This window comes from Bison bison, unplaced genomic scaffold (genome assembly GCF_000754665.1).
Source record: "Bison bison bison isolate TAMUID 2011002044 unplaced genomic scaffold, Bison_UMD1.0 scf7180017864293, whole genome shotgun sequence".
Taxonomy (NCBI): Eukaryota; Metazoa; Chordata; class Mammalia; order Artiodactyla; family Bovidae; genus Bison; species Bison bison.
Genome location: NW_011494865.1, coordinates 1,190,310 through 1,201,732, shown reverse-complemented (window position 1 = coordinate 1,201,732; position 11,423 = coordinate 1,190,310). Strand labels below are relative to the sequence as shown.

Below are 11,423 nucleotides of genomic sequence, written 5' to 3'. Positions count from 1 at the left end.
TTTCTCAGGCCAGCGGCAAGCTGCTGAGCCCCAGCGGCTGTGAACTTGTTGTACTGGACGCTGGGGAGAGAAAGCCATTGTGGATCCTGGCCCTGGGGACCATCCAGCCTCAGACCAAGGCCAGCACCACGCTCTCGACAACCAGCCCTTCCCAGGATGCCAGCAAGAGACCCTCGGTCCTCCCAAGCCCTGCCCGCATGGCCCAGGCTCCCACACTCACTCCAGCACCCGGAGGGACACCATGTCTGGAAGCGCGTGCGCCAGGCTCTCGGCTCCCGCGTCGCAGATACAGTTATTGTACAAGCTGTGGGAGACAGAGGTCAGGCCAGGGGTCGGGGGTGCTGGGGGGTCAGGGCCTGGCAGCAGACACACCAGCTGGGACTACTGCCCCATTCGACAGAGGGGAAAACCGAGTAATTTCTCTGTGGTTACTCAGTGAGTCTGGGGAAGCAGCAGGACTGAGTGGAGGTAGCTTCCTGCCAGGGACACCTCAAGTTCAAATCCCAGCTCTGCAGCTTGTTGCCTGACTTTGGGCAAGTTACCCAGCATCCCTGTGACTCAGTTTGCGCCTCCATAAAATGGGCATGTTAGAGTAATAGTGGGGAAGAGTAAATAAGTTCATGTTGGTAAAACACCCAGAACAGGGCCCAACACGTGGAATGAACTACTTGTTAACTATGGTTATTATATCTCCCGGGGGGGTTGTGAGGTTATATCAGTTACTGTAGTGCGCCCAGCACTGGGGATATAGCAGGGAAGAGCGAGACCCAGAGTCACTGGGCAGGCTTGGCTGTCTATAGGGTACTCAGTCACCATCAGCAGTGTCAAAAATAGAACATGGGCGTCGCGGATGCCTCATTAACCAGAGTCCTTATAACAAGCCAGGTGCGGCCGCGGTTCTGATTTCAAGGCCGTGACTCTGCCTCGACCCGGCCTCAGAGCAGCGCTGCAGGACTGCATGAAAACGCAGCAGGTCTACACTGCGGCAAAGGGATTCACGCTACACTCCGGGGACCCCTGAAGTCATGAGTTGGCTCGCACCAGGGGAGGAACCAGGGAGAGGTTTTGCAATCTCTTCCTGGGATGGACCTTAGAACCCAGGGGGCCCTTCCTCCCCCACACAGGGAGAGGATTCTTCCCATATTTCACTGATGCCAAGATGTACGTGTTCACATTTGAAAATCACTGAGATCAGGATGTGTCTGATAATCAAAGGATGTCATCGTTTAGTTAACAGTGTTTTGTCCTCTTAATGATGTCTTACCAATGGAAGGCATCTTAAAGTCCTTAAAATATGAGGTTTGTTTTTTTTCATTTTTTGGCCATGCCGTGCAACTTGCAGGATCTCAGTTTCCCAGTCAGGGATAGAACCTGGGCTGCAGCAGTGAAAGCCCAGAATCCTAACCACTCGGCCACCAGGGAACTCCCAATATGAGTGAGGTTTTTTAAAGTGTCAGTCAGGTCACACATCACCCCCACCGGGCCCACCTGCTTCTCCATTCACACCGGAAAACCCCCAGTCTCCCTCCTGACCCTAACGAAGGTCTCCCTGTATGGTCTGGCCTCCCCTGACCTCTCTCTCCTCATTTCCCACTCTGGGCCTAGTTCCTTATATCCAGCCACAGGGGCCCACCCCCCTTCTGGCTCTGAAGGACCCAACCCCTTTCCCACATCAGGCCCTTTGCATCTGCATCCCACAGAAGGGGGAGGGCCACCTCCTCAGAGCTCTCCTGACCTCCCTGGTGAATTCAATCCTCCCTATTGTCCTCTCCCTGGCCTTTGTTAGTTTCCTCCTTCCCAGCATGAATCAGCGTTTCAAATACTGTTTCCTCATGTGCTTATTTATTATGCAAGGAGCTCAAAAGTAAGACCTGTGCTAGTTTTGTTCAAGCTGTATCTCTAGTTCCTAGCACCGGTTCTGGCCCACGGTTGATATTAAAGAATCTTAGATGCCCTCACAACTCTAGGCAGTGCCAACATAGACTGTACAAGCTGCACAGCACACAACCTATACAATGGCACGCAGGGACCCTGGCTGGAAGGTTAAAGGACTGGAAAGACCATCAGTACCGGGCACCGCCAGGGGCCAGGCTATGAGTGAAAGTCGTTCAGTCTTGTCCGACTCTTTGCGACCCCATGGACTGTACAGTCCATGGAATTCTCCAGGCCAGAATACTGGAGTGGGTAGCCTTTCCCTTCTCCAGGGGATCTTCACAACCCAGGGGTCAAACCCAGGTCTCCCGCATTGCAGGTGGATTTTTTACCAGCAGAACCACAAGGGAAGTCCAGGGGCCAGGCTGGAAGTAATCAAAAGCAAGATGTGCTATTCCAAGCCTCACCAGAAGGTGGCAGTGTAGGCACGGACCGGTGTCTGAGTGACAAGAGCCAGCCAAGGCTGCCTGTGCACGGTCAGCCTTCCAGAAATCACTAACCCTGGACTCCAGAAAAGGCTCAGTCTTGCCATCCCCTGGGGAAGGAGGACCAATATTTATTAAGCACCAGAGCCAGGCACTGCACCAAGAGTTTTCTGTAGGCCATAGATATGGTACTCATTTTCCAGATGAGGAAACAGACTTGGGATGAGAAAACGACTCGCCCAGAATTTGCCCTTCCTCCGGGGGCTGCTAACCCTCTTGTCCAGGGTAGTGTCATCGCCCATCTCCAGCAGGGTGTGTTCGTGTTGGGTTTTAGGTCGGTGCCCCCCACTCCCCAACCCCACCAAACTGTGCAACACCAGCCCAACAGAACAGCCTGTAGCGACTGCTTCCAGGGACCTTGCGGCCGGTAACCAAGGGGGCTCTCTGCCCACCCCAAGCCCACCAGCTCAGCACCTGACGGACGGGGACCGCACTCACCTCAGCCTGAGGAGGGACGTGGCCAGCGCGGGCAGAGCCTCGGCCAGCTTGCAGGCACCCACGTCGGTGATGTTGTTCTGGGACAAGCTGCAGGGTTGCAACAGGGGGAGGGCTCAGGGCCAAACCTGAATGCCCCTGCCCACCAGCGCTCATGCCCCAGGCTCGGGCAGAGCTGGGGACCTCCGCTTCCTCACAGGGCGGCCCAGGGCAGCAAATGCAAGACAGAGCAGTGGGTGCTGAACTGTGTGAGGGGCACTGCGGGTAAACTGGACCAGTGAAAGGATGCCAGTCACATGCTGAGGCTGAGCGGGACGACGGGGTGAGGATGCAGGTGAGAGAGACTGCGCTCCTCCCACGCCTGTTCTATGAGTTCACAGCATCCCTTCTTTTCCCTCTGGACCACTTTTCAGACTGTCATTACATGAGAGTTCACATTATTTGTTTGAGCTCCTCGAGGGGAGGGGTCGGGTCTGTTTTGTTCATTACTGTAAACATGTGCCTAGAGTCTTGCAAAGTACATAGGAGGTGCTCAGAAGATACCTAAGTGGGGAAGGGAACGTAGGAGACAGAGATGGAGGGAGGAATCAGGGAAGGGAAGAAGGAAGGAAGGGACATGGGAGGGAAATCTAGCTCACTCACATTATCTCCTTAAACACTCCAAATTACTTAAGAAGTCTCAGTGTCCCTCCATCAGGGAAATCCCTAATTGGTTCTGGTGAATTCTGTGGCTTCCCTGATCATGGTTGTGGAGTAGAGTGTGCATGAAGTTTAACGATCCCTCTAGGTTCAGTAAAAAAAAAAATCATGCTGACCCTCCTGCCTCATCCATCTCCCACTCTCCCAAACCCAGAACAGTTTTTTTTTTTAATCAAAATTTACTATTTTACTAACAATCTTTTACTGATAAATCCTAACCTAGCTCTCACCCTCAGTCTAACTTTCTCTCATTAGACACTGCTTACATTCATTACTGCACACTTCACAATTATGATGGTTGTTTGTTGGTTTATTGTCTCCCCTCCCTAGAAGATCTCTGAGGCCAGGGACTTTGCTTTGCTAAAAGCTGGGTCTCCAGGGCATTGAACTGTGTCTGCACATAATAGGTGCTTCTTACATATTTGTTGATTAAATGAATAAATGATTAGTAGAATCGCTGATTAAAGAAATGACTGAATGAGTGAATGGGTGCATGACTAAACAGATGCATGATTGAATGGATGAGGGAATGAAAGAAAAGGCGGGACTTTGGGGACAAATGCAGCAAGAAGGGCAAGCCCAGCCCACTCACTTGAGTGTCTCCAGGGCTTTCAGCTGAGGGAAGGTGGCTGAGAGCTGGGCGACACCCTCGTCCCCAATCTTGTTCTCGCTCAGCGAGTCCAGGCTGCAGGTAGAATCAGATGGGGGGCATCAGCCAGCACCCCAGAGGCCACCTGACCCCCCCCCACCCTCCAACCCAGCAGCAGCCTCCTCCGGTCCCCCGACCCCTGGGCACACCATGGCCAGATGCAGCTGAGCTCCAAGAATATGAGAGCGTCTTCATCACCTGGGAGCACCAGGTGGCCAATCAGGGGACAAGGCTCTGACTCCCCACGGACCTGAATCTCTGTTATTCCTTGGAGCCCCATGAGCTGGGGCAAGTTCCCCAAACTCTCGAGACCTGAACTGTACAACTGGGATCACATTCCTCACCCCTACATCCCCCGTGGGGTTGCTGGGAGCAGCACAAGAGGGAAAAAGAGTCAAAGGTCACAAAAGGATTCAACTTCTTTTTATTGTTTCCATCTTTCGTCCCTTCCCTGCAGTGGGGGCATCCGGTCACTCACACCAGCCACACTAAGGAAGCAGGGAGAAGGGGACAAACAGGGCCAGGGCTTGGAGAAATTCCAGGGTTTATACTCACTCTAGATGCTGAAGGGAAGTAAAGGGCCTCAAGGATCTTCACCAGTTTAGGAAAAACCTGTGGGCCCAAGACAGGGCCCAGCCTAGGAAGCAAAGAGCAGAGTCAAAACCCTGAAACAGCCATGGCCCCGCTATTCAACCCCACAGAAGGCAGGCCCACCTGAGACCTTACCTCCTCCCTGCCCTCCTGGTGGGACCCCAATCCTTTCTACTTCAGGCAGATATCACAAAACCCACTCAAGAGGCCTGCTGGGCTCCCAGCTGGGGGCTCCCCAGCCTTCATCTCCACGTGGGGAGCCAGGGCTCACTCCTGCCATTATCCATGTAGACCCTTCTCCCACCCTGGCCTGGGGAAATGGTTCCCAGATGCTGGCCTGAGGACCCACCTCCAGCCCTGAGAAAGATGACTTACATATTTTCCATTGCTATTTCATAACAAACAGAACCATTTCTTGAGCACTTTTTATATGCCAAGAACATGCCGGGTTCATCACTCAGATCTCATTTAATCCTCACAATGACTCTGAACTAGGAGCCCTTCTTAGTCCCATTTTACAGATGGGGAAACCAAGGCACAGAGAGGTTAACTAACTCACGTAAGGCCACACAGCCTGGATGGACATTTAGAACAGACTTCAAGGGAATGAGAAAAAGAAAGATGGCAAAGGGCTCTCTCTCTCTTTTTAATATGGTTAAATTACTCAAGGTAAAGAACCATCTTTTATTCTGAAATTATATCCTTTGAACTTTTTTGACATCATAATGCTTCATTTTTGATAAAATTATGGTGCCATCAGTGGCTATTTCTCTTGTTTGAATGAACATACCTGATATAAATTAAAAGATGGTAACTTCACAGAGTCACTGAAATTCACTTTGAAATATTCACAGTCTTTGAAACCCCAAAGCCTAGGAATCATCAGCCTTAATAAAAGGTCACGAGAGGGGGATCAGAAATCCGACTTGAATCTGGGCTGGCTTCCCTGGTGGCTCAGATGGTAAAGAATGTGCCTGCAACGCAGGAGACCTGGGTTCCATCCCTGGGTCAGGAAGATCCCCTGGAGAAGGAAATGGCAACCCACTCCAGTATTCTTGCCTGCAGAATTTCACGGACAGAGGAGTCTGGTGGGCTACAGTCCATGGGGTTGCAAAGAGTTGGAGATGACTGAGTGACTAACACTTTTCACTTAGCTTCTCTGGGACCTTTTGGACAAATCCCTTCATCTCTGAGTCTCAGTCTTCTCAAAGTTAGTCCCAGTCTTGAAGGATTTTTAAAAGATTAAGGAATTCATTTACTAAATATTGATTGCTTGCCTATCGGGTGCCAGACCCACCAAACCTGGTAACGCAGATCGCCGTGAACAGAAGAGACAAAAGTCAAAGCCCTCGTGGAGCTAACATACCAAGGGGCAAGATGGATCATCAGAGAAACTGGTGAACTGTTCGGTACGGAAGATTATACGTGATGCGGAGAAAAGCCCAGTGCGAGCGGGGCAGAGCTGTACTTTCAAATACGGGAGACAGGAAAGGCCTCTCTCAGGGATCTCCGTGGTGGTCCAGTGGTTAAGACTGCACCTTGCAGTGTAGGGGACACAGGTTCAGTCCCTGGCGGGGGATCTAAGATCCCACACGCCACGGAAAAACGAAGCCTGCGTGCCACAACTAGAGAGCTCATACACAGCAAGGAAAAATCCCGCATGACGCAACAGAGATCCTTCGGGCTGCAACTGAGATCTAGGAAAGCCAAATATAATAAATAAATGAAAATGTTTTAAAGTTTGTTTAAAAAAAGAAAAGATCTCTCTTGCTGAAAACCAGAAGAAAGTGTCGGCATGGGCCATGCAGACACCTGGGGAAAAGAGTCCTGGGCAGAAGGCACAGCCAGTGCAGAGGCCCAGAGGTTGGACCAGACCTGCTGCTAAGTCACTTCAGTCGTGTCCGACTCTGTGCGACCCCATAGAAGGCAGCCCACCAGGCTCCCCCGTCCCTGGGATTCTCCAGGCAAGAACACTGGAGTGGGTTGCCATTTCCTTCTCCAATGCATGAAAGTGAAAAAATAAAGTGAAGTCGCTCAGTCGTGTCCGACTCTTAGCAACCCCATGGACTGCAGCCTACCAGGCTCCTCCGTCCATGGGATTTTCCAGGCAAGAGTACTGGAGTGGGGTGCCATCGCCTTCTCCATGGACCAGACCTAGTGAGGTTGAAAACCATCAAGAGGATGCACATGGCTGCAGAGTGCAGGAGGCAAGGCTGAAGAGGTAAAGGGGGCCTGAATCGGGAGAAGTGTCCACCAGCACAGCCCCTGCTGGGTTCCGAGTGGCTGAGCGGCCTCATCTATAGGCAAGTGAGACCAACAAGTTACCCTACATGGTAGCTGCCAGTCCCACGCCCAAAATAGTCCCTTCCTTCCTTCCTTCTTTCCTCAGAACTTCTCGGGGCTTCTGGCCTGCAGGTGGCTAGCCTCTGGGTTTTGGATTGTGTTCTACCCCACGGCTGCTGCTCCCCAGAGCACAGTTCCGACCTCAAGCTAGGGGCTTTTGAAGCTGAAAATAATTCAAAGCCAGAATGGGTCCTTGGTACTTGTTTTCGTATGTTTCCTCTTTTCAGCAACACTTTTTTTTCTTTAACCTCTGCACAAATTTGGCATCTTGTCTCTCTCTGCTCAAAAGAAGAGATGCTTGGCTTTTTCTGGAGGGCCAGGGGAGCAATGATCAGGAGGAGCAGGTAGCTTGTGGGTGCTCCATCAAGGACCCTGGGCAAGTTACTTAATCTCACTAGGCCTCAGTTTCTTCATCTGTAAAATGGGGGCAATAATGACTATCTCCCAGCTCTTAAAATTAATGAGATTACATACAAAAGGCACTGAGTACACTGTAGGTGCTTAATAGTTCCTTCCTAATCGTCAGATGGTTTAAAATCCCTAACAAGGTCCAACTATGAATTTAGCTTTTTCCCGCAGTGGAGCAAGAGCCAGCCAGGCTGATCTGACATTTGTGACTTTGGACAAACAATTTATCCTCTCTAAGGTCTCAGTGTTTGCTTCTGTACAATGAGGAGATAATAACAATTTCTCCACCCAGCATGGTTCATTCCTATTCCTTTGCCTAGCTTCAGTGCTTCAATCACCTGCTCCAGGAAGCCCCCTAAGTCTGATTCTCATAGCCCTTGAGTTTCCAGCCACTAATCACAGCAGCAGGTGGTAATTTTACACCAGACAGCAAGCTGATTGAGAACAGTGGCCTTGGCCATAGGAGTAGATCTGTTGAATGAGTGGATATGAATGAGCATCTTCACCAGCAAATGGGCCAATTAGCTTCACCCGTGAGACCCTCCAGGACTAGCCTGGACTGGCCATGCCCCAGCTGCTGGAAGCTGGTTTCCAGAGTGGTGGGGGAGGACGAGAGGATAAGAATAATTCTGAGGGCTGATCTGCATTCTGGTGGCATCAGCCCAGCTAACGCTGGAGGAGAAACCTCATGGGAATCCGAGACGCTCCACCCCTTGGCTTACGCAAACTCCAGCTTCTTTAAGTCTCGGACAGCAGGGAGCTCCCCAGCTGCTGCTTCAGAGGAGCTTCTTGTCCTGGAGAGAACGGGCAATGTCAGTGGAGAGCTGGCACAGTACCATCACTGAGCCCCTTCCTCTGGGTCTTAGTGCCCCAGGGCCCAGAATTCCCTGGAAGGACAGCCTTCCTCAGGCTTCTGTTGTCCCCTTGTTAAAAAGAAAAGAACCTCCAAAAAGGATATTGTTAAGGCATCACTGTGTGTTTCACACAAAAGAGCCTTAGAGGAGGCACTACCCACACCCTCCCCAGAGCACAATATGTGCTCAAACAATGCACGATGAAGCAAGGAGGGAATGACACCCGTCCTGCAGTCATGTCTCCTCTACCATCTCAACCTTAGACCTCTGCCGTCTATAAAACGGGGATCCTGGTCCCGGCTGCCTTGAAATGTAGCCCTGGTGTCACTTGTATGACTGGATGAACACTTAGCAGGAGAGACTATCTCCTTGGCTATATTTATTTATTTATTTATTTTTAAAATTTGGTTGCACCTCACAGCATGTGGGGCCTTAGGTCCCTGGCCAGGGATCAAACTCACGCCCCCTGCACTGGAAGGTAGAGTCTTAACCACCGGATCGCCGAGGAAGTCCCTCAAAATGTGTCCTTAGATTTAGCTGGGAAAGAAGTTCGTCCATGATGGCAAGTTCGGAAGTAGACACAGTGATAGATCCTGGGGTTTCTACCTGAGTGGTGACCGCAGTGAGAGATTCTAGATGGTCATTGCCCAGGGATGGAGAGGGGCATGGGAGGTTCCCCCAAAAGAGGAGGCACTGGAAGTGCTCATGACGAACTTAACACTAAGTCCTGTGCAGCCTGGACCACCTCCCATGTCCCCTCCCCCTCACCTCTGGATCTGCACGAGATTGCCAAGGTCTTCCACATCCTTCATGGACTTGGCCTTGAAAGGCTCGATGGTGAACTTCTCCTCCACTGCCCGGAGTAGCTTGGCCTCCCCACGCTGCTGCAGGGACTCCCATAGCTCCACAGTGTCACTCAATGCAGCCCTGTGAAGGAAGGGCCTCAGACCCGGGCACGGTGACCAGGCTAGACCATAATGGGGGAGGGGGAGCAGCTCTATGAAGGAACCTCCTACCTGTTCAGATACTTTCCTTCCTCAACACAACCCCTACTTCCTCTAGGGAGTCTTGCATGACCACTCAAGCCCTTATCACTTCTTCCGTTTACTCAACTCTCCCAAGGGTTTTATTTCCCTTTTTGCTTTGGCTACCAGGAAGCTCAGTGGAAAATTCTCAGTTGAATGACAATGTTGTCAACCTTACCGCATGGGTAAATTATGCTTAGGGGGAAGGTGGAAGAGATCCTCTGGTGATTAAATGACCAAACAGATCACCAAAGAATTTAGATTCCTTAATTTAAGGAATTTTTACTTCATCCTGAGGGAGGTAGGGTGCCTCTGAAAGATTGGAAGCAAGGATAGAGTATGATCAGATGCAATTTCTAGTGAGACTGTGCTGATGGTGGAATATAACATGGAGTGGGACAGGAGACTGGAGGCAGGGAGGTTGAGGGAGGCTATGGCCTTAATCCCACCATGACAAAATGTGGGCTTGATGGGGTTTCCATCTCCAAGGGATGGAGAAAAGAAAATGAATTCAAACCCAGATCAGTCTTAGATCTAGACGTGGCCCAGTGCCTGGCTTAAGGCCGGTCTTCACATTCTGGTTGAAAGAATGATGCTGTCCTTCCCTGGCTGTGTGACCTCAGGAAAGCTACTATCCCTCTCTTAGCTTCGGCTTCCTCATCTTAAAAAAAAGGATGGAATCACGTCTGCCCTCATCGGGCTGGCATTCATTCTAAATGAGACCCCCCATAGAGTCAGCACTGGGCACAGCACCAAGACACCCTGCAGGTGCCCAAGGCCAAGGAGCCCCTTCTCCTGTCCCCGGCCCCCACCTGAAACGGGTGACACAGCTGAGTCCCACGAGGCTCCCCAGTCCAGAGGCGTCGACGCCAGTGCTGCGGAGGTCCAGGGAAAAGTCTCGGCCCGCGGCCTCCAGGGCGCTGCCCAGCACATGGGTGTCAGGAGGCGTGAGCCGTGTGCCCAGGAAGGAGAGGCGGGCAGGGAGCCCCTGCAGCACGTGCTGCCAGAGCCCGGGGTCCAGCGCCTCGTGGGCACAGTGCAGCAGCTCCAGCAGCCGCCCCGCCTGCAGCATCCCGGGCTGCAGACGCTTCAGGTACCTCGTGAGCACCTTCTGCTTCCTGTCCGCCGACGTGGTGGCCGCCGGCCCTGCCAGGGCCCCCAGGCAGCCGGCGCGAGGCTGGAAGACCAATCCGACCAAGAAGCGCGGCACGCCCTCCAGCCAGTTGTCATAGGGCCGCTTCTTCCTCGGGGTTAAGGCCAGATACTGCGGCAGCTCCTTGTCCTTGATTTCGCCGCTCAAAGCCAGCCACACGGCCCCCAGGAAGCACTGCAGGAGGAAGCTGGAGAAGGCCAGCTCCGTCTCCGGGGCCCCCGGGGTGGGCCGCAACCAGCCTTGGGCCACAGCCCAGGCCCTCGCCTCCGCCGACGGTAAACAGCCCGCCTTCAGGCCCCTCTGGTGCGCACGGCCCAGCTCCCAGGCCAGCCTGGCCAGTTCCGCCAGGGCCCCCGGGGGGCCATCGCGAGCTGCTGGGCCTAGCAGGCCCACGTAGAGGCCTGTGAGCGTGGAGGGCAGCTGGGCTTCATCGCTCCGCTGCAGGAGGGCCTCCGCGAGCTGGCACACGGTCCGGCACACGGTGGGGCTGTGGCTGTGGCTCAGGAGGAACGGCCGGGCCTGCAGGAGCGCCAGGGCTCTCTCTTGGTGCTCAGCGGTCCCCTCCGACTCAAAGTAACGCCTCACATAGGTCTCAACCTGCTGGGCCGAGAAGCCGGCCACCTCAAACAGGGCGTCCACCTTGCTCAGGCTCTGGGCCAGGCGGCCCCGGGGCCAGGCCGTGAGCAGCAGGGTGCAGCCCCGCAGCAGCTTGCGCTGGAGGAGGCCCGCCAGCAGCCCCCGGAGGGAGCAGGGCTCTGCCGACCCGGGGCCTCCTGTGCTGTGCAGGGAGCCATCGTGGGCTTCCAGGTCCTCGAAGCCATCCAGGATGAGCAGGATGCAGTTGGGCCT

The 11,423-nt window shown here is 53.1% G+C and overlaps 1 protein-coding gene across 1 annotated transcript in view; it reads right to left on the bottom strand.

Moving 5' to 3' along the window:
- CIITA (class II, major histocompatibility complex, transactivator) overlaps positions 1 to 11,423 on the bottom strand; it is a 60,975-nt gene that overhangs the window by 2,499 nt on the left and 47,053 nt on the right. Inside the window, 9 exon segments of the mRNA XM_010850687.1 lie at positions 13 to 60; positions 221 to 304; positions 2,856 to 2,942; positions 4,144 to 4,236; positions 4,756 to 4,778; positions 4,780 to 4,837; positions 8,265 to 8,336; positions 9,165 to 9,323; positions 10,234 to 11,421. Coding sequence (XP_010848989.1) covers positions 13 to 60; positions 221 to 304; positions 2,856 to 2,942; positions 4,144 to 4,236; positions 4,756 to 4,778; positions 4,780 to 4,837; positions 8,265 to 8,336; positions 9,165 to 9,323; positions 10,234 to 11,421 — 1,812 coding nt within the window.